The sequence below is a fragment of the Chrysemys picta genome, chromosome 3 (assembly GCF_011386835.1).
Source record: "Chrysemys picta bellii isolate R12L10 chromosome 3, ASM1138683v2, whole genome shotgun sequence".
NCBI classification, from domain to species: domain Eukaryota; kingdom Metazoa; phylum Chordata; order Testudines; family Emydidae; genus Chrysemys; species Chrysemys picta.
The window spans coordinates 90,421,965-90,445,494 of NC_088793.1; the positions used below are offsets into that span (position 1 = coordinate 90,421,965).

Here is a 23,530-nt window from a genome sequence, read left to right on the forward strand (position 1 = left end):
CTGCCTAAGGCTCTGGGAGGGAGTTTGCATGGGAGGAGGAGGTCTGGGGTGCAGGCCCTGGGTTGGGGATTAGGGTGCAGGAGGGGTGCAGGCTCTGGGAGGGAGTTTGGGTGCTGGGTGCAGGCTCCGGGCTGGGGCAGGTGGTTGGGGTGGAGGGAGTGAGGGGTGCAGGCTCTAGGAGGGAGTTTGGGGGAGGGAGGGGGTGCAGGCTCTGGGAGGGAGTTTGGGGACAGGAGGGGGTGCAGGGGTGAGGGCTGTGGGGCTGAGGATGAGGGGTTTGGGGTGTGGGAGGGGGCTCAGGGCTAGGGCAGAGGGTTGGGGTGTGGGGTGAGGGCTGTGGGGTGGGGCTGGGGATGAGAGGTTTGGGGTGTGGGAGGGGCTGGGGCAGAGGATTAGGGTGCAGGGGAATGAGGGCTCTGTCTGGGGCTGGGGTTGAGGGGTTTGGAGTGTTGGAGAGGCTCAGGGCTAGGGTGGAAGGGCAGGGTAAGGGCAGCCTTCCCTGCCATTAGTGGTGGGGGCACTAGGACCCTGAGGCAGCAGTTGATGCTGGGAGCCGGCACAACAGAGTCAGCATGAGCTGCAGGCTCCGGGGAAGGTGAGCAGGGGCAGCAAGTGGGGGTCAGAGGACACTCGGGGGAGGCGCGTGGGGGCAGCAGGCAGGCCTGGAGGAGAGACCCAGCCCAAACATTGGTGGAGCAGGGCCCCCGGGCTCTGAATACTGCTGGAGCCCAGGCACCAAAGGTCAATACAAATCGCCGCCCCTGCATACTACTTTTAACAGTAACTACTTCCTACTCCCAGTTTTCCCTCTAACATTTGTGATGGAAAAAAATCACTACAGGGTGATAAGAACTGAGCTGGTCCTACTGGTGCTTAAAACAGAATTGGTGAAATTATTTAGAAATACTCATTGCAGTCAAAGTTAGATCAAGGATGAATTTGGGCCATTATAATTTTTCATGACAGTATTTCTAGAATCCACAGTTTAGACCAAAGGCATGTGTTTAAAAACAAGTGCAGCATTCTCCGATCAGGCTGCTGAAATCTATAATATGCAAGTCATACCAACAAAGGCTTTCACCAGCAACTCACATGGACAAAAATGGGTAAGTTTCTCGTTCCATGCATGGTTGATTAAACATACAAGTCCAATAAAAATAAAAGAGGCATGTGTCTATAGAAGTCTCATAACTTTGTTTAGCTTTTAAAATAGATCCTACCAAAATACTTACTACTTCACTAAGAGACTACAATTCCTGTAGGATTTTGTCAACGGTTATTCTACATATCAGGGGTAGAGGTGGCGTGCATGCAGGGGAGGGCATTGTGTGTAGTTAAGTGTTTTGCATGTGTAACCCTAACGGCATCCCAGTGCAAGATGGCAAAGGGCACATTGGTATCTGGTAGTGAGTTTCAATTGGCCTGACCAGCTGAATGGAATGTACCCCAACTCACTAATGTCATAACCTGTGTCTAGAAGGTGTCATGTAAGATAGCAATGAAAAGCTAATGACATACTGTCACGGGGTATCAGGCCATCAGGGGCAAAAGAAGGGGGAAAACACCCCCTTTCAGTCAATGTGGCTCCTCTCCTTCAGGGTAGCAAGGCCTAGCAGTCAGAGTCTATGGAGCTGCTCTTGTGTTCAGGGCAGTGATGCCTAGTGGCCAGTCTATGCAGCTGCCCTAGTATTCAGGGCAACAAGGCCTAGTGTTAGGCACAGGGAGGGGTAGGGGGACCCGGGCCTGCCCTACTCCACCAGGTCCTGATCCAGGGTCCCAGGGAAACAATAGACACATTCTCTGGACCGCTTCCTATCTACCATTGATTCTGGATCCTGCAGCTCCTCCAGAGCAAGTGGCTTTCCATCTCCCTCATCCTCTGCGGGTGCCCAACCTCCATAGTCTGGGGCTCGATTGGATTCCTGACAGGAGCCTGTAACATGCATCCATTCTCCTCCATCAGCCAGCCCTGACTGAACTGAGCTGCTCCCTTTCATATATTGCTTCCAACTGGAGCATGCCCAGCAAGGACGAGAGGGCGTGGCCTTCTGGGCCCAAAGTGAGTAGTTAACCCTTTCTGGACCAGTGCGGGGTTGGTACACCCCATCACATATACTGATCAATAATATTATTGTGTGATGTGGATACGGAGGACAAATTCAAAATTACAAACACCTTGGAAATTATGTTACCAAAATGTGTCTGCCAGGCAGGGCTGAAGCTACCCCACCCTAGACAAAGGAATGTGGTTCTGTCACCCATTAAGAGACAATGGGAAAGTAATTTACACAGAAGGTAAACAAGACCATCAAGCCAACAAAGGGAGAAGATAACCACACAGCATTACAGCAGCAGGAGATAGCAGGAAATAGATCAATTTGCACTTTGCAAACACCAGCAGGGAAAGAAATCAGCATGGAATTTCCTTTGCCAGGAGACTCCATGTTACCTTTCTCATAGTCTGAATAACCTTTACGACTTACGTTGAGGGGTAACCTTCAAAATAATTCATATTAAAGGTACACTGGACTATAAAAGAAAGGGGACAAGAACCCCAAGTTACGTTTAATGTAAGAAGGCAAAGGAACCAAGCACATTGGATTTTGTGGGAAATCCTGATCCTGACCTGAAGGGTGGTCAGCCATCTTGCTTGAAGGTTGTGTTATAAGAATCTTATCCTGAAGAGAGGCTGTAACTTGTTTTGTTAAGTCTTAGTCTCTAGAAAGTGCTTTTCATTTTTATTTGCTTATAACCATTTCTAATTCTATCCTTTGTACTTGAACTCACTTAATATCCAAACATGATGGGTAAATAAACTTGCTTTACTTTTAATCAAAATCAACCTGTGGTGTAAAAGAAAATGAGGCTCCTTAGTTAAATTGTGCATGCTTAGGACACATCCATGCGCGGTGAGGGGTAAGCCGAGGGGTGCGCCTGCCCGGGCTGCAACCCACATGGCGCCACCCCCCAGGGGCTCCTGCAGTGGATACATGCGGGTGGCATCCCCCGTGCGCCTCCCGGCTCCCCCCTGCCACGCTCCAGCTCTGTGACTCCCGGGAGTGTGAGCCGCCACTGCTACTGCCCCTCCCAGAGTAGGCTCAGGGCCCTGTGCCCCAGTAGCTCACATGCCTAGGAGCCGCAGAGCCCGAGCACGGTGAGTGGGGGAGCCGTGGGGCACACGGGGGCCACTGACCATATGCAACTGCTGCAGCCTGCCGGAGCCCCCTGGGGGGGAGGGGGTGCGCCAGGCCGCAGCCTGGGCATGGGGTGTGGCTGCTCCCCGCTAGTGGTGCTGCTGTCTTTGCAGGGCTGCTGCCCCCCTGTGCTGCGCTGGCTCCTCCATGGCTGGGGTTCGCCACCCCCGCAAGCCGATGCTCTGGCACTCCAGTGCCTCCAGAAGGCGGCTCCTCCCTGCCGAGCCAGGGCACTGCTTTTTTAGGGTTACCATATTTCAACAATCAAAAAAGAGGATGGGGGGGGGGGAAAGCCCCACCCACATCCACTCCCTCCCACTTCCCGCCCCCCTCAGAACGTCCAACCCCCGCCCTGCTCCTTGTCCCCTGGCTGCCTCCTCCTGGGACCCCTGACCCTACCTCCCCCCAGGACCCCACCCCCTACCAAAGCCTCCCTGCTCCTTGTCCCCTGACTGCCCCCTCCTGAGACCCCCCCACCCTATCTGCCCCCCTAGGACCTTACCCCCTACCTGTCCCCTGGCTGCCCCAACCCTTATCCACACCACCACCCCCAGACAGACCTCGGGACTCCCACGCCCCAGCCAACCACTCCTCACCCCCTGAGAGACACCCCCAGAACTGCCAACCCATCCAACCCTCCCCCCGCCCCCGACAGCCTCCCCAGAATTCCCGATCCATCCAACCTTCCCCGTGCTCCCTGTCCCCTGACTGCTCCAATCCCTCTCCACACTCCTGCCCCCTAACAGGCCCCCCCAGAACTCCTGAAACATCCAACCCTCCCCCCACCCCCTGACAGCCCCCCCAGACTCCCGTTACCACCATGCCGCTCCAGCTGCTGGCTCCATGTGGAACCAAAACAAACAGGCTGCGAGCCCACAGCCCCTCCCCTGCAGCGTGCTGGTGATGCGACGCTGAGGCAAGGGGAGTGGGGAGAGGGAGAGGGACTCTGCCTGCTGGAGGCCAATGGGAGCGGCTAAATCAGGTCCAGGCGCCCAATCAGCCACACCACACTCTGTGTGAGGGGAAGGGAGGGGAGGCAGGAAAAATCTCAGACACCCCCAAGCACTTGGCATCCTAGGCGACCGCCTAGTTCACCTAGTGGTTGCACCAGCCCTGCTCCCTTTCCTTCCTCCCTTTGCATTCTCCCTTAGTAATTAAAGGAACGTTTATATTTAAATAGCGGTGCGGGTGGTGTTCTTCCTAGGCAAACTCTGACAGATGGGTGCTGAGGGGACCTGCAAAGGATTAGTAACCTCCTGTCAATCTCTGATTCAGAGCCTTCGGGAAGAGTTTGCTTCTCAGAATCATTACACTTGGGGCGTTTGGGTTACAGTGGCTGTGTTTGATTTAAAGTGAATATTAACTCCGGATAATGTGGTAAGCTGCTGGGTAGTGTATCTTTAAAGGAACAAATGAACCTTAATATCTCTCTGAATGGTCCAGGAAAGGGCTAGATGTTGGAAAGCAGTTTGGGGAAAATTCAGGACCGGGAGTGTGTTTGGGTCACCGCTGCATGAGGTAATTGGGTGACCGAGACTACAGTGGGGCTGTTGTGTCCTGGCAGGCGGCTGGGGTCAGAGCGCTGAACCAGGGCTGCAGAGCAGACACTCAGGACACTGCATGTTTGTCTGCTGGCTGTTGGTGTCCAGGCTGTCAGCCACCGCCTCAGGGCAGTTAAGACACCCAGGTTTATAGGACATGTGGGGACACAACCTCTGACTGGCCTAGATTGCACTCCAGAACATGACAGTATGTAACAGCTTTTCATAGCTTAGAACTGGGGTACTATGGTGATGTGCAAATACGTGTAAGTAAACATTTTTGCAGGTTTAAAATCTTTAATGTGCACAGAATGATGGATTTTTATGAACACTGGAGACAAAAATGTATTTTCATTCTCTTTAACACACTTTCACCTCTTTCCAACTGGAAACCAGCCTATATGTCGTCATTAATATCCCAGCTGAACGTGGAAGACAGGTCTTTCATTTTCTCCTTAAAAACATTGTCAAACCTTTCGCTCTGTGCCACAGTCATTGTGTTCTTCCAGTCTCCAACGGTCCCTGGGGCAGGAGACACAGAAGAGGAATTGGTGGTTAGATGCTCTGCTGCCACTTGGACATTTTATTATAATTGGAATATCGCTTGTGCAGGTAAGAGGCTGTGAATGCTGCTAGTTGGGTGCAGTTCATCTTTTTCCTCCATTCCTTCCTCTCTCATCTCCCCAGAACGTAGCTCTCTAGGGCTTTGGCGGTATATTTCCACTCCTGAAGGTGTGGGCAAACTACAGTAAAAAACACCCTCCTGTTTTTTTAAATTGAAGTTGTACATCTCATCTATCCTTCGCGGCACTAGAAATATACCCATTGGTGTCCATTTGATTAGCTGGGCAAATGTTTTATTGATGTGACATGCACGTTACAGATGTCAGCAGCCTTATCAGAGAGTGCTGCCCCTCTGATAAAACACATGCCACTGGCAAAAACTGTGATTGTGTTCTTTGTGAAATGCAGCAGTGCCCCTGGGGAAAACCATAATGGCCAAATTCACTCTCGGTCTAACTTTGACTGCAGTGTAACTATCTAGAAATACTGGGTCAAATTAATGTCACTAATTCTGTTTTAGGCACAGGTGGTTTTATACATCTCAGTTATTTATCTTCCTATGCTGATTTATTTCATTGCAAATTTTAGAAGAAAAATTGGCAATAGGAAGTAGTGACTGTTAAGAGAAATATGAGCTTCTCTGAACATACTTTTCACGCAATGCTGTACTTAACAGTAGGCTGTGGTTCTCTACCTTTCCCATACCAAAGTGCCCACTACCATCTAGCTGAGTCCGGCTCCTATTCCGCAGTATCAGAAGGCCACAAACCCCTGACATCTATTCACGACTTTCCCATATAAGGGCTAAAACATGAAAAATACCCATCTCCTCTCAGCCACGAGAATTGTCCCCTAGATTTTATTTCTTTGGCTAATTTCATACTCTAAATATCCCCTGGAAGCTGTAGAGACAAAATCAGTTCTGATGCCCACCATGTGTGAAGTTTCTCAGAAGCACTAGACAGAAATGCTTTCAATTTTCTCTAATGTTCACATGTTTTAATTTCTTGAAGAAGACCCTTCCCTTTTACAAATGACACAAAACGAATGTTACCCTCCAAGAGACCTTATTGAACATTTTCATTTTTAAAAAATATTGACACTTTTTTCTCCCAGATCAAAAGAAAGCTGCAGTACTTTGCTAGGCAAACATTTAAGATATTGCATTGAGCAAAGTAGCGCAGCTCTCTTTTAATCTGTGAGATGTGGTGACTGGTGCATTGTTCCACAGCGATACACCCTCACTCAACAGTCTTAGTGCCCCAGAGCCAATTGTTTCCTGGGGATGGAAAGTTGTGAATGGAAGTCCTAGGCAGCTAGCTTCAACACGTCCTGTGCCAGGATCTGCAGGATTAAATATTTATTAGATTTGGCTGTTTCTGCCTTACCTTTCCGAAGAAAATGTCCTTTGCCTCATTCCAGGAGACTGCCTAGCATGAAGTCATAGTTTGCCCTGGGATCAGTTTTCATTTTATCAAATGTAGCCTTTTCCACAACAGTGTCCAGCTCCTTTTCACTTAGCTGCTTTCCTAAGAATCTGCAGATTTTCAGCACAGTGCCTCTGAGATCCTGAAATGAACATTATTTCAAAGTAATAGTTTCCAAATTAGGAAAATAAAAGAACTAAATAAATAAAATGATAGAGTAAAGGATAATGGGATACACCTCTACTCCGATATAACACGACCTTATATAACACGAATTTGGATATAACGCTGTAAAGCAGTGCTCTGGGGAGTGGGGGGGGGGGGCTGCGCACTCTGGCGGTTCAAAGCAAGTTCGATATAATGCAGTTTCACCTATAACACGGTAAGATTTTTTGGCTCCCAAGGACAGCGTTATATCTGGGTAGAGGTGTACTTAAATAAGGGAAACTGAGCATAGGGATATAGCACTAAAGCATAAAGGTGATTTCTTACTTAGGATCTTCAGTCTTACTACATTACTTCATAAGCAAGATTTTAATTCACTGTAAGAGGCTACAGCAGCATTGAAAACTGACAGGTGAGTAGCAAGTTAAGCCATTGCAAATTCCTTCGTCACTAGCCAACCCATCCTCATGGCCTAATCAAGAGAGAAAAGGTTCATTTCTGTGACTGTGATTACAACTGCTAGCACCATGTAAGACAAGGGTTGTCATAATTTTCTGGCTCTCTGTATTTTGGTCTATCTTTGGCAACCTATTTTGGAAGCAGAAGGACCCCTGTTGTGTCCAGTTCTGGAGTCCACAATTCAAGAAGGATGTTGATAAACTGAAGAGGGTTCAGTGAATAGTCACAAGAATGATTAAAGCATTAGAAAACATGCCTTACAATGACAGACTCAAAGAGCTCAGTGTATCAATGGCTATTAGCCAGGATGGGCAGGGATGGTGTCTCTAGCCTCTGTTGGCCAGAAGCTGGGACTGAACAACAGGGAAGGTTAGGAGGTGACTTGATTACCTACATGGGAAACAAATATTTATTAATGGATTCTTCAATGTAGCAGAGAAAGATAACACAATCCAAGGGCTGGAAGATGAAGCTAAACAAATTCAGACTGGAAATAAGATTTACATTTTTAACAGTGAGGATGGAACAATTTACCAAGGGTCATGGTGGATTCTCCATCACTGACAATTTTAAATCAAGATTGTATATTTTTCTAAAAGATCTGTTCTAGAAATTATTTTGGGGTAGTTCTATGGTCTGTGTTATACAGGAGGTTACACAAGATGATCACAATGGTCCCTTCTGGCCTTGGAATCTATGAATATATATATATATATCAGAAGTTGGACCCCTTAATGGGAAGGGTCTTTCCTTGCTTTGTTAATCAGCCTTGCTGCTATTATCTACATGCTTCCTGCTGAAGTCAGCAGAGAGGATGTTGCTGCATCTCTATTTATTTAGCTAAGAGGTGCACTCAGATACTCCAGACTTTGTTTATAAAGTGTGACTAAAATCAGTTTAAAATTGATTTAGTTCAACCAGAACAAACCCATGTATGGACACTCAAAGTAGTTTAAATCTGACTTCTGCTAAGCTAGGTGAAGTTGTTAAGGAGTCAAAAGCTAGCTGAGCTGGTAGAAAAATAAAAAAACTAGTTTCTAACAAAAATTGAAATTTTGAAGTGTTCTGTACTTTTCAAAGATTTCACATAGATATCTTTATTGAAAACATCAAAATAGTTAATATACTTTATTTACTAAAAACCTAGTTTTGAATAGAGATTGCACTAAAATCTCATTTTTCACAAAAAATTACAAGAAGATCTTCAGTTTTGCAAAAAATGACATTTTGATAAAACATCTTTAGTTCTAAAAGCAGTTTGAGAAGTTCTAAAATGTAACAAAACCTCTCCTTTCCCTTTAGGATGCCTCGTGGGATGGGTTGTATAGCTGCCATCCTGCTATGCAGAAAAAGAAATGAAGTAAAGCAAGATTATTATCTTTTCTAACTGTACTCACATGCAGCAGATATTCGTCACTAGGAAGCAAATGAAACCTCTTGTGACTAAGTGAATTAGGCTTCTATGTGCTATTGAATGAATAGGAGTTAAGCGACTAACTTACTTTGGTGCTTTTGAACATCTCACCCTACGGTTTTGATTTTTCCAGCCTTACTCACACTGAGAAGGACTCACATGGAAATCAATGAGACCAAAGTGCCTTTCTCGTTGATTTCACAGAGTCTCTTCACAGATTAAAGTATAGCTCAATGTGAGTAAAGGTGGCAAAATCAGACTGAAAATTTGAGGCATTGTATTTACTGTTTCTTTCAGATATAAAGTCATTGAGTAGTCTCACCTTCTTCATCTCCTCAAAGGTAAGGAAGAGAATATTGAAGTCATCCCTGTGGGTGGACCAGCCTGTGACGTGATCCAACCAGGAGCCAGCCAGTACTTATGAAGGAGAAAAATTATAGACATAAACGTTAATGATCTCAAACAGAAAAACCATTCAGTCATTGACATTTTTGCATTCTAATACTCTCACAAGCATGGCTTCAGAATCGATGGATCAGACTTCCTTTTTTCAGCTTCTCTTCCCTCTGCTGTTGGGGGGAAAATGTGGGCTCACAGAGATTTTATTCCAGTTCCTGTTTTTATTCACAGCCTTATACTGGATTATCTTTCACCGTAAACATGATATAAAGGCTAAGCCAAGTCCATTTTCTTATCTAGGGATCTGAGGACAAATTTTGTTTTTTTCCAAAAACAGACCATTACATGATAACCAATACACATTCTACTTTTACCTCTAGCTTCCACTGGCACCACAGAATGGTACTTTCACCTAGCACAGCATATTTTCACTTTTATGTCCTGGATTATTTATTTATAGATAATATTTTTCATTGCTTTTGATGGATTAGTGATCACAAACCTAGAATTAAATTGATAGATTCATAGATTAAAAGATTCTCTGGCCAAACGGGACCATTGTGGTCATCTAGTCTGACTTCCTGTGTAACGCAGGCCATAGAACTTCCCAAATAAATGCTAAACATACCTTTTGGAATAACATCCATTCTTCATTTAAAAATTCTTAGTGATGGAGAATCCACCATGACCCTTGGTAAATTGTTACAGTGGCCAATTACTCTCACAGTTGAACATTTATGCCTTATTTCCAGTCTAACTTTGTCTAGCTTCAACTGCCAGCCATTGAATTGTATTATACCTTTCTCTGCTAGATTGTTCCCCATATAAGTACTTATAGACTGTAATCAAGTCATCCCTTAAACTTCTCTTTGTTAAGCTAAACAGATTGAACTCCTTGAGTCTATTGCTAAAAGGCACATTTTCTACTCCATTAATCATTCTCACAGCTCTTCTCCAAGCCCTCTCCAATTTATCTGCACCCTTCCTCAATTATGGGCACCAAAACAGAACACAGTATTCCAGCAGTGTCAAATATAGAGGCAAAATGACCATGTCAATGTTGATGCCCATGGTGAAACTAATCTCTTCCATTCCTCTCTGTTATTTGATACTACTTCCATCTACTCGATGATGTTATGATCAACTATTCCACCCTCCCTTTCAAGGGTACTTTTTAAGGTCTCTTGGGCACCCTCATTTCCTAACCCAGTTGGTTTCCTCTTGCCAGCTTCATGTGGGACTCTGTGTGTTGGCATCTGAAGCCCATGCCCCATATATGTCTAATACTTCCTTCTAATTCTAGTGGAAATAAGCTGCTGGCTGGTGATTTCTCAGATATATTTATTGGTGATGACGTCTCTCCATCCAATGTCCGGAATCTTTGTAGGCACTTATTTTCGAAGGCATCTAATTTTCTGTTTAACATTTTAGTAGATCTTTAGCTATCACAGCCATACGTTATCACGGAGATGTTTGAGTTGAAAATTCTCAGTTTTGCTTTGGTGCTGTATATCTTTGATGTCCATATGTTGTTGAGTTTAGTGAATTAGGTGGATGCTTTTCTTAACCTTGATGTCATATTATTCTTGATGTTCCTGTTGGCTAAAATGGTGCTGCCTAGGTAGATGAATTATTCCAATTTCTTGATGTTTTTGCCTTCTAATATGAAGTTACTGCTTGACATCTGAATTTCAAGGTTGTCTGTAACTGATTCTGAGCCATGTTTGACCTACAGATTTTGTCAAGATGTCTTTCTCTGTTTGTAGGTTTTCCAGGGTATTGCTCAGTAGTGTCTCGGTCTAGGTCTTCTAGACTTTTGCCATCTGGGTACCAGGTTTTGTGTTACTAATATACTTCTTCATTAGCCTGTCTATGGCAATGCCAAACAACAGCAAAAATAAAATGCAGCCCTGTTTCACATATTTGTCCACAATGAACCACTCTGTTGTCAGGTTGTTCACTCTTATAGAGCAACCTTGCAACTCTGTATGTGGTCGGTATGGTGTTGATGGGTTTAGCTGGAATTTCGCAGGACTGAAGAATATTCCACAATGTATGCCCATGCAGGCTGTCAAATACCTTTTGAAAGTAAATGATATCGATGATGAAGGAAACCTGGAATTCACAGACTTGTTCTTGGTGTCTGACTTAGTACTTGCAAGCACCCTGATCCCTTCTAGAGACATACACAAAGAACCATGGAATCTGAAAGATGGCAAAACAAAAAAAGAAATCAATTCCATCTGCATCAGTTCAAGATTCACGTCATCTGTCCAAGATGCAAGGGCACATCAAGCTACAGATGACAGGAGCAACCAAAATCTTTGCATTGCCAAACTGAAATTAAAACTGGGAAAGACCAACTTTAAACAGAAAGCAGCAAAGAAATCAATAATATGAAAACAAAAGTGTGCTCTGAGAAATTCCAACGTGAACTATGGAATGGATTTGGGGTGCTGACAGAGGCAGAGGAAGGTGAGATAGAAATTGGACCTGAAGAAAACTGCACAGTCGTCTGAGACAACGTGATTCAAGCTTCAACAGTCACTGCATGGTATCAGCACACACAGAGCAAGGATTGGCTAAGCCAAGAGACCTTGCATCTCAACAAGGAAAGAAAAGCACTGAAAGGAAAACTCCTGAACGCTAAGACAAACGAAATACTGCAAAAAGCAAAGGAAAAGTACAAGAAAGCAGACAACGCAGTGAAAAGTGTGGACATTTCAAACAGGAAATGGGCCAAGAAAAAGCCAAGATGAAAAAAGGCTTACAACTGAGGTGTAACAGAACGACAGATGTGCAGAGCATTTCAGACAAGTCCTCAACAGACTCAGTCCCAGCTCAACACCAGATATTGATGAAACATGTGAACATAATCTACTTGGCATTAACATTGATGCAACAGAGATGTCAGCAATACAGGATGCAATTAAGAAGCTGAAAAACAACAAAATGGCAGGTGATGATCAAATCACAGCAGAAAAGCTAAAAGAACTTGACCCCACTACCCTAATAAAACTGACAGAACTGTTCTAAGTTCTGGAAGAAGAGACTCCTCCTGACAAGTGAAAACATGGAATCGTTGGCAGAGTACCTAAAAAGGGTGATCTCACTGATGGCAATAACTGGAGAGGAGTCACACTACTCTCTGTTGTAGGGGAAATCATCTGTAGTGTGGTTCTACACAGGACAAAAGAGGCAGTGGATTCAAAGCTTAGGGGAGAAGAGGCTGGATTCAGGCCCAAAAGATCCTATGCAGATGAGACAGTCTCACTAATTACCATAATAGAAGAATGTGTAGAATTTATTTTACTATGTACTTAAATTCTCAGTGTGCCATAAGCTGCCTTAGTGAGAATGTTGCATTGTCAGAGATTTTAAGAGAGAACTCAGGAGCTAGATAGGTTACAGCTGAGTCTTTTGGCTCTTTGGAAGGTATAAGTAATGGTTTGGAATTGCCGGATAGGCATAACAGTTGTGGAAAACAACTAAACCAGAAAATTAATAGAAAACTACTTCTGTGTGTTCTTTTCATAGCGCTCATCCTCATCTCCTCACCTGTGTTATCTGAGCACCTAAGTGGAGTTGAAATGTATTGAAATCTTCATTGTTAGGTTTCAGAGTGAACACCCAATTGAGATACACGAGGCAACTTGCACTTTATTGGTGCAAAGCATGTGCCTGTGCAGCTCCCCTGGACTACCTTTGCACAAAATCTCTATTATGATTTGTGAATGATACGGCATTCACTGTAACCTTAGACCTCAGGTTGAGAGGTGAGGGCCAGGATTTTGACCAGTTCCTCCATCTAAGTAATTTATCCACTCAGATAGTTTATTCAGGCTGTGGTCAGTGAGCAGGGCTTAGCCTTTTAGCAGTAAATGAAACCTTACCTTTCCCAGCTAAAAACCTCTCCAGAAAAATATTAAAATCTGGTATTGTCTCAAGTTTGACTGAAAGCTTGGAAAAATGAAAATAGGAAACCACAACATCCTTCGGGTTTCTGGCTACATAAATAACCTGCAAGGTAAAAAGAGTGACAGTCTCAGTTATATTAAAGGGACACAATTAACCTAAAAATCGGTGGTTTTATAAAATTGCTATTGCTGCAAGTAATGCTAAAATCATTATATCTGAAAAGGGTTAGAATAAGTACTTTAGTAAATAGTTAATCCAGATTTAAATGAATGGGATTTTTTGTGTGTCTTTGCCAGCATTTTCTATACATTCAGTGGCACTATTGCACTTCCTTAATTCTAAAGACCCTCATGCACATGTGTACTGTATACAGGTGATAGTACCATTTACCTCAATGGGATTACTCACTGTTGTAAGGTTAGGAACATGAGTAAGTGTACTTAGAATCAGGTTTTCAAGTTTTTTCCAGTTGTTTACATGGGTCTTTCACACAGTCAGAGAGGAGCAAAAACATTTAAAAAATCATGGGAAATATGATAATAAACTAAACAAAAATTAACAGGGAGTGCAGTTGCAGGTGTACTATCTGAAAAGAATTTAAACTTTAATAAAGTGATTTGATTTTGAGTTCCTTTTAAATACAAACACTGTTAAGTCAGCAGTAGTTACTTATTTATGTGTAGTTTCGTATATTGTTAAAGTATTTCAGTGAAAAACACATCCTTAAACGTGACTCATAGTAAGCCTGAACTTACTGCTCGTTCAAAAAAATTGCAGCTAGAGATATTTTTAGAGAATTGTAATGGATACAATGTTTAAAAAGTAATGCTAACATGCATTGCTGCACATCTCAACCAATTTGGAGCTGAGAATTTCTGGAAAACAACACAGACAGCTAAGCCATATGGTGGTGCACACTAAAACTAGCCAGCTAGAAGCCATGAAGAGAAAAACTCCCTACACCAGCAACATGTTCTTAAAATTGTGAAAATCTACATGAGCCCTGTAAAATATACATAAGCAATACAAGATTTTCCAATGTCTGTAGTTAAAATTGTGCTATGTGCAGCTTAGGAGATGTTGTTGTTCCATTTACTTTTACTGTCCCTGTAACCGTAGGACTCTTTCTGCATGGGAAACAGGGCTGAGCTATAAAGCAAATCAGGAGGAAGGTTCCTGTTGATTGAGAGGTTGCACTGATGGAGCTCATGTGGTGCAAGCTCTGCACCACACATCTGCTCATTTTATCATCGGTGTTACTGCAACAGAGATAAGGAAGCTGCAAGGATGACTGGGAAGGGAGTCTCCTGGGGGAAGTGGGTGCACAGCACATGCCACCTTTCATGGGAGATCCGGGTAGCAATGTAAGAGATTGGCTTCGCTCCCACAAGGCAATTCTCACAGGCCAGAACTGCACACCTTCGGTGTGAATGACTGTCTGTTTAGATTAAGGAAAGCAACACAGCAGGGCGGGGCAGCCATCTCCATGAGAGAGAGCTCGGTGCAAATCCCTGACCCTGGGAGATCCTTCCTCTTGAGCTGCATCTGGCACAGTCCACACCTCTATCATTAGCAAGAAATTTCCTGACGTTAAAAGATGCAGGAGATGTAAAACATGGATAATATAAGAGCTTACAGTTACATAGCTACATGCACCACAACAACAAAAAATCTGTAATTTACAATATAACATGCAGACTGTAATGATCATAACCCATCACTAACGCCCCTTTTAGGGGGAGCTGTCATGATGAGGAAGAAGCAGCTCCGTTTCAGAGGCCAAGCACAGCAGTTCCATGAAAAATGGGATCTCCACTGAAACTGGACACTGAAGTCCTGAGGTCTTGATTGAACTTGTTTTCCCCCCTTTGGCTGGGTCTAGGGACATGGAATGGGGCTTTGGAGGAAGTGAGCCCCATCCCCATGCAGGGGAGATTTGCTTTTGGAAGGGTTGTTGTGGGAGGACAGACAGTCTGGCCCAGAAGATTTAGACTGATTTATTGGTGAAAGCTACCAGTTTTCCTGGGTAATGTTAATTAAATTGTAAAAATAGTATCACCTACTTTTGCTCTCCTGTTCCTCAGATCTCTTGGAACTAAATAGTAAGGCAGGTTAGTAGCAAAGAGACGAGGTGATAGACGATGGACATAATCCATATTATGTATGTTATACTCCAGCCATGGGACTCTGTCTATTGTTTCCATATTTTCTGTTCCATCTCGATGGCCTTCATGATAAATCAAGCTCAAAATATTCTGAGTCCACACAGTCCCTTGGAAAGAAAATAGCCTTATTTGAAACAGCTTTAATGCTAATTTTATTTGTAATGTCATGTAATAATCTGCCATAATCAAAATCTCTTCAAAACGGTCTCATCTCACATTATAAATGAAGTACAAAAATTTGTCTTAAAGGGAGTCCATTAATGCAGCAGGGATGGGAATCCAAACAGCATTATATTTTTGTACATTTTAGTTTTAAAAAACCCATACTATCTATCTATGTGCTGGTGAATAACTAAATCTTCACATATTTTTACCTAGGGTATTCAGGTTCCCCATGGAAACAGTGATTACTATGGGTGACCAGATGTCCCGATTTTATAGGGACAGTCCCGATTTTGGGGGCTTTTTTTAATATGGGCTCCTATTACCCCGACCCAATTTTTCACATTTGCTGTTTGGTCACCCTAATTACTACAGACTATTTTTCTCCCTCTTATGTAGCCTCAGTGCTGCCACATGACTGTCCAGTACAGTAGTAACCAGTGGATTCACTGGCCCTATCCAAAGCACCCTGTATACTGTTGTTCTGAGAGTTTTTAAGTACCCCTATTCCACCCCCGCAGTGGAAGAACACCAGTGCTACTTCAGGCCTCATGGAGAAGGCTCACACTGGTCTGTCCTTTCTGTGCATGTTACATGACATCTCAGCGATACAAGGAATTCTCTATTAAGAAGTGCCAAGGATTCTTTAGTGACCAGAATTGGTCAGTGTCAAAAGCTGTGTTACAATGTTTAGTATACAATGAGGTAAAGAGTCCTTCTCTCTGAGCTTGTCACAGAGGAGTTGGTTCTGCTATATTATAACTTCAGCTGCAAGTAATTCTCAAACCTCATAGGCTGGAAGAGGTGCTATTCTTGTTTTAAGAAAATATATACTGTGAAGTCTGAGAACAAAAATGTTGATCACCTGAATACATGACGTTGGTCATTCAGCTTGAATAGTCTGTGACAGGACTAGGATCAATTGGGGGGGGTGGGGGATTGTCCTTTATTTTTTGGCAGTAGAAATGGCTGTTTCAGTGCAGTCTGAGGTTTTGTATTTGTGTGAAAATTCATTAGTCTGAGCATTCACACCACCTTCCCCTTCCAAGAACGAACTGTTTCCAAAATATTGCTGACATAAATATTTACACAAAGGTGAATAAGAATAGTTGTCTATTACAGAAACAAATAGATATTTGTGAACACCTTTTGGCAATATTTGCCCAGTTTAAATATACTTTGCAGATTATAACAAGAAAGTTTATGTCCAAAGAAATCTGTTAATCTTCAAGGTGCCACCGGACTCCTTGTTGTTTTTGTGGATACAGACTAACACGGCTACTCCCTGATACTTTGCAACTTAACGCTTAGAGGTAACCTTCTGCCATTGCTTAAACATAGGGATGAAACTGAGATAATGTCTCCAATAAAATGTTGGCAGGTAAAAGATTTTAAACTGCTACCACCAAAATAGGTCATAATGGTGGTCAAGAAGCAGGGGGGAGGGTCAATTAAGGTTTCAGACAAAAGTCAGATAAAGGAAATCAAGCAATCAGTCTTACCTGATTTTGGATAAGTAACAATAAATACATCACTGTCTCTGATTTCAAAATCCTCCAGTGAATCTATGTATTCAGGTGTAACAAGGTCTGGTTGGAAATTAAATCCTTTATGTTTGAACAAAAATTCTTCTGATGGCTCCATTGTTAATTCTGTTTTACTCCTATGTCAAGAATCTGCAGGTTAGAAAACATAATTTAATATCATTTTTATTTTGGTGTTATCTATCCTTCAGGAAAAAAAATTCACTACAACATAAAAGAGATCCCTTTTTGATAGCAAAATGTATATTAACAAAAACAGCAAACTGAATGACAGTACAGAAATGGCACTTTTAGGGACTGGCATGAGAACAGAATATCTTTTTCAGCTAAAAGTGCTGTGTAATACATTGTCTTTGAGTTATTTACTTGTACAAGTGTCTGGTATTGTTAGGCACTAATATTGCTTTAATGAATTATCTAACTTCACAGAATCTATGTAATGTGCACTTAAAATCAGAGCTACTCAAGGAGCTCACCACAAAATCCAGTGCTTTCTATGAGCTATAACTTAGTCCTTGTGCACAACCAGAGGCTGCATTCCAATTAATTTTGTGGCTGGTATTTTGTTTACCCCATCATATTATTTCTGATTCTCTCTCTCCTATTTCCCTGTTTAATATATTTCTCCCAGTCCCTCTTGTCTAGTAACATAAGTTCAGCAAAATAGGAGGGAGGGAGAGGAAGTTTATTTCCTCTCAAGAGTTTTCTTTGATAATTTTATTTTTGGCCACTATGATTTACAGGTTAAGAATCTTATAAAATAGTGACATCATGCCACATATGTGCCTGTGGAGCATATTGGCTACCAGGCCGGCCTTACCATGAGGCGAACTGAGGCGGCCGCCTCAGGTGCCAGACTGTGGCGGGGGTGGGGGCGCCACTAGGACCCAGAGTGTAGAAAATTGTGTCTGCTGGTGTATATGTATTCTCTCTGCTCTACATGCACAGAGATGGTGGAGTGCTGAGGTAGAGGAAGGAGGGCACAAGAGACATAATAGGCAGACAGGCAGGAGAAAAGGTGAGAGGGAATAACAGAAAGCAGCAGGAGCTGCAGGGAGAGAGAGCAGGAGGAGGAGCCTCTTATGTACCTTTCTAGCACCCCCAGGAGCCTGGACTGATTAACAACAGCTCCTCAGGGAGCTTCCTGTTTCCTGCTGCTTCCCTGAACCGACTTGAGGAGAACAGGCAGTCAACTGAAGTAATAGAAGCCAGTTATGCCCTTAAGAAGCTGATATCTTCCCTCACTCAGGCCCTGCTACCAGCCTGCTTATTAGTCCCCTTCAATTGAGTGCTGAGAGCCACTATAGCTGGCACAGAACAGCAGTCATGAGTGAAAGAAGAAAACACCCCTCTGGGGCAGCATTCAGAAAAAGAAAGTCAAGGAAGCTTTTCTATCTAAGCAGGAAGGAGCTCTCCTGAGATACATAGACACAAATGTTCACAGTGAGCCTTCCGGCCCCAGTGAGGATGTGAGTGGTGAGGAGATGCCTGATCTTCCAGTTAGTCAGAGTGCAGGTGACCTGGCAGCTACTGCAGCATCCATATCTCCATCTCAAATGGATGTAACCATGCATATTCCTGAAGAAAAGTGTAGATCAGAGAAGAGTGTGATGGAGGCGCAAGAAACAGCTGCTGCTGAGTTTAGTTCCTTAAGTCCAGATGATCCAGGACTGTGGACCCACTTGAGCAGTAGCCTGGGGGGTTCCTTGTACTGCATGGGCCACAGCAAGTGAAAAACTTCATGTTCCCCAAAGACAATGAAAATAGAAGTTTCCATCCAACACATTACTGGTATGATGTGATCTCCAATGGTGACAAAGTGGAGAGGCAATGGCTTATGTACTCGAAAACCCAGAATGCTGCATACTGTTTTTGTTGCAAACTCTTCCAGTCTAATGTTCCAGCCACATTGGGTTCTACAGGAAAAAAGGACTGAAAAAATCTGGCTAGAAATCTGGCATGCCATGAGAAGGCAGCAAATCACCAGACAGCATTCCATAGGTGGAAAGAGCATGAGATGAGACTAAGGTTAAAGGCCGCCATAGATGATCAGCATCAAGAGAAAATTGTAACAACAACAAAACCTAGTGAAAATGTCCCTCAATGGTGACTGTCAGAGAGCATTTTTTAGAATTTATTGTCATTGATGATACTACAGGAGCTGGTATGACAAGTGTGCTTCTTAAAAAGCTGGAAGATACGGAATTGCGATAGCTGACATGAGAGGTCAGGGCTACAATAATGGTGAGCACCAACATGAGAGGAACGAACAGAGGAGTGCAGACATGGATCCCAGAGTTAAACCCTCGAGCAGTTCTCATTCTTTGAACTTGGTGATCAGTGATGCAGCATCAGCTTCTAGTGAGGCTGCTGAATTTTTTAATGTAATTCAAAGCATCTATGTATTTTTCTCGAGTGGAGGTGATAAAGCCTATCAAACACCAAATTGGGAAGATAGATGATGCCACAGTTGCCATTATGGAGGATAATGCTATGACAGGAACTGTTTGTGGGAGAACAGTGGCAGAGGGAAATGGAATCACCAGAAACATACATAACTTCACATTTCTGTGTGGCTTAGTGTTGTAGGATGACCAGATGTCCCAATTTTATAGGGACAGTCCCATTTTTGGGGGGCTTTGTCTTATATAGGTGCCTATTACCTCCCACCCCCGTCCCAATTTTTCACACTTGCTGTTTGGTCACCCTATAGTGTTGTGGCATGACATACTGTTTGAAATTAATGTTGTAAGCAAGAGACTCCAAGGTGTTGACCTTGATATAGCTGGAGCAATGGAACAACTGGACAAAGCAAAGTCATACCTACTGTCTTACTGGTCAGATGAGTGATTTCAAAACGTACTGAAGAGTGCACAGAAGTTGGCAGAGGAACTTCACACTGAAGCTATTTCCCCACCCATTCAAGAATACAAGAGTCACCGAAGAAAAAGACATTTTGATTATATGGGATAATCCCATAAGAGATCCCAAACAACAATTCAAATTGAATTCTTTAACCAGGTGCTAGATTGTGCAATACAGTCAGTTGAAGAACATTTCATGCAGCTCAAGGAACACAGCAGTATATTTGGGATGTTGTATGATATTCCAAAACTCCTCACTATACCTGAAGAAGACCTACACCAGCAATGCAGGGCACTAGTGACAATGTTGATACATGATGACATGCATGATATTGATGCGAGTCATTTAGGTGATGAACTGAAAGCCTTTTCAAGATACATTTCAGCAGGAGCAACTCAAAAGGCTATTCTGGAATATATGTGCACAAATAAGATGACCACCCTCTTTCCAAATGCTTTTTTTGCTCTGCGCATACTTCTAACACTTCCTGTAACAGTTGCCAGTGGAGAACGCAGTTTCTCCAAGCTGAAGTTAATAAAAACACATCTACGCTCCTCAATGACACAGGAGAGGCTGGTCGGCCTTGCAACCATCTCAATAGAGTATGAGCTGGCCCAGACTGTGGACCTTCAGGAAGCAGTTCAAATCTTTGCCACCAAGAAGGCACGGAAAGCACCACTTCGATTATTCAAACAGATAAAAATGCCAGTGTTTACTGTGCAGACAAGAAAAGTTAATTTTCAAACATCTGAACAGCAAATGTAAGTGTTACTTAAAATTTTTGAACGAGGCATTTTAAGTTGTTAGTTCTCCTTTATAGAGGTAGGTAGCAGAGCAGTACCATGAGAGCAGTAGAACAGGAAGAAGGCAGAATTGAGACCTTTCAAAGTTTTGGCTCAAGCGATGGGGCATCATTTGAGCTCCCCGCCTCAGGTGCCAAAATGTTGTGGGCCGGCCCTGTTGGCTACATCCTTCCAACGGTAGAGAGACAATAAAATTGGATTAAAATAACCTTCTAGAGGATTTCACCTTGTACGTCTGTTACAGTATTTGAGTTGGAACAGGTTTAAGAAATCTCCGTGTAGTTTATCAGATTAAGTGAATTAATACCCAGATCTTTCTCTTTAAGGCTTTCCAATAATAGATGTATTTTTTTGTGGTATACAATTAACAAAGAAGAGTAAGTATGTGGGGGGGGGGGGAAGCCCTTGTTAGTGTCATTAGACAACATACAAGGCTCAAAAAGAGTAATTCAAGAAAGTCAGGGTTGGAAGGGACCTCAGGAGGTAATATAGTCCAGCCCCCTGCTCAAAGCAGGACCAATCCCCAGACAGATTTTTGCCCCAGATCCCTAAATGGCCCTCTCAAGAATTGAACTCACAATGCTGGATTTAGCAGGCTAATGCTCAAACCACTGAGCTATGCCTCCCCCCCCCATGTGAGTTCAGTCACATGACTTCGGCCTGGCCAGGGGTGAAGGTAATGGCAAAGACTTACCGGTACGGGGGCCAGCTCCGGCCCCCGGAAGGGGCAGGGCCTCAGGCAGAAGGGGCGGGGCTGGGAGGGTCTGCATCCCCCAGCCAGCCCATCCACGCGCTGCCTGGCCCGTGTCCACTAGGGCTCCACTGACAATTTAAAGGAGCCCTAGGCCCTTTTTAATCGCCAGCCTGGGGCAGCTGCTCCTTTCGCCTCCCCCCTGTCAGTGGCCGGGGAGGTGGGCCAAAAGGCGGAATGGGTCCTTTGCCATGGCAGCGCTTTAAAGTCAGCTGGGTACAGACTGGGGGCCACTTTTTAATGGTACGCCGTATCGCCCCGTACCACCTTACTTTCACCCCTAGGCCTGGCCTATACTACAGAGTTAGGTCCACCTAAGGCAGCTTATGCAGAGGCGCTGACATCCTGAGTTCTGGGATTGGCCCCCACTCCACCCCTTCCCCCAAGCCCTCGCCCTGCCTCTTCCTCCGCCCCCACCCCACCTCTGCCTGCCCCTACTCCTCCCCCTCTCCCCCAGTGCCTCCTGCACGCTACCGAACAGCTGATCCACAGCAGGCTGGAGGGGCGGGGGGAGAGGGAGGAGGAGGAGCTGATCAAGGGCTGCCGGTGGGTGCTGAGCACCTGCTATTTTTTTCCATGGGTGCTCCAGCCCCAGAGCACCCATGGAGTTGGCGCCTATGAGCAAGAAGATCTGGGGAGCAACCAGCTTCATCTACTCATGCAAGAACCAGACTTGGGGAGTTTATCATTTTGCTTCCCAAGTGCACACTAGGGGCAGAACCATACCAATGTGCAGTGCCCAGAGAATCCTCTCTCTTGGGGACCCCATAAAATGTTCAAAATGTTCAATTTGATACTATATTTTTGGTTTTGCCCAATGAATCTGCTAATCTCCCTGTTTAGTAATGGAGCTTTTAAATCAGATTGAGGAATAATCTTGGGTTTTTTTTGTTTTGTTTTTTTACAGTTAGATGTGTCTATGGAAGAGCATCATGTGATAAAATAGTTGGGTCATAAGATAAAACAAACTTCATTCTACTACATAAATTAGAAAAATAACACAATGAATGATATGCTCTCACCTAGCAGGGCTGCAGTCACCTTGAAGATTCTTCCCCTTCCTGCTTTCTGAATGCAATCAGCCCCCTTGCTAATTTTATTTTATTACTTGCATTTTTTTTCAATGTAAAAAATTTCATCTTCCTTTTACCCTTCAGGCTGCACTACAAGCTCTACAGAAGTTTTCAGCTTGATGGACACTGCACAAGGGCTGGTCGAGGGCGGTCACTCATATGCAGCAGTACAGGAGTTATAACCTTTCTACAAATTCCAACTGTGATGTGTAGAATGACATCAGGCCTGACAACAGTTGTACTCGTACACAAACCTGTTTCTCCCTTAACTTTTCCATCCACCTATGCTGACACAGCAGGAACTATCAACTACCAGTTAAAAACTCCATCATCATGCTGATACTGTAAAACAAATGATGGCTTAAATTACATTTACTTTTACCAGTCAACTCTTTCACACACACTGTTGTTGTGACTTCTTTGTTGGATAACCACACACACACACACACACAAAGCATTTCAGGATCAGATTCCCATGCCACTCAGCTTATTGCCAAAGAACAGGGATGGAAAATGTTTCCACTGCATACAGTTCACTGCGGAAGCTTATAAGATATTTAATTCATTCACAGATTTACTGATGGAGATGTTTTACTAATATATTATATAATAAAATAATATTTACCTTCTCTGCTCTATTTCTGCTGCTCCAAGACACAAGCCCACACTCCTGCCTTCCACTTGAATAAAAAACACTGATATTCACTCCTGGAAACAGGAAAATACTTTCTTTACAGCTGGTGTGCAACCTGATTGGAGTTTTAAGGGGGTGTTTTTTTTTTTTTTGATCTCTTCCAACCTTTCACCTGAAGGCTGATCACTAGTTAAAGATTACCAAGCAGGGTAGTTCTTAGAAATGTGAAAAGAGTTCAAAATGTCTGAATAAAAACATGGTAATATGACTCCAATTTCCTGAGTATGTCTGAATTAAATACTGTAACTCAACAGTAAACTACTCAAATGATAGTATTGTAGTTTTCACTTTCATTCCAACTTTTTCATACCAGCAGCATCATTAAGGAAGACAGATGAAATGGAAGGAGGAAAAACTATTTGTGCTTTTTGTCCCTGATGAATTATGTGAAA

The 23,530-nt window shown here is 43.7% G+C and overlaps 1 protein-coding gene across 1 annotated transcript; it reads right to left on the reverse strand.

Moving 5' to 3' along the window:
• Positions 1-5,012: 5,012 nt before the first annotated feature.
• LOC135982323 (amine sulfotransferase-like) lies at positions 5,013-23,210 on the reverse strand. Its single transcript, XM_065588384.1, has 7 exons — positions 23,070-23,210; positions 16,911-17,084; positions 15,145-15,353; positions 13,057-13,183; positions 9,087-9,181; positions 6,688-6,868; positions 5,013-5,257 (listed from the first exon to the last, which is right to left on the reverse strand). Exons 2-6 carry the CDS (start codon positions 17,050-17,052, stop codon positions 6,713-6,715), a joined length of 729 nt encoding a protein of 242 aa, XP_065444456.1. The 5' UTR covers positions 17,053-17,084; positions 23,070-23,210; the 3' UTR covers positions 5,013-5,257; positions 6,688-6,712.
• Between the last annotated feature and the right edge of the window lie 320 nt (positions 23,211-23,530).

What these genes read in the sequence shown, in the direction of transcription:
- LOC135982323 (XM_065588384.1), bottom strand. Translation starts at nt 17,052, where the DNA reads ATGGAGCCATCAGAAGAATTTTTGTTCAAACATAAAGGATTTAATTTC. An exon ending in GAGGTTTTTAGCTGGGAAAG is followed by an intron (nt 9,182 to 13,056) that starts GTAAGGTTTCAT and finishes CTCCTTCATAAG; the next exon opens with TACTGGCTGGCTCCTGGTTG. An exon ending in CCTTTGAGGAGATGAAGAAG is followed by an intron (nt 6,869 to 9,086) that starts GTGAGACTACTC and finishes TGTTCATTTCAG; the next exon opens with GATCTCAGAGGCACTGTGCT.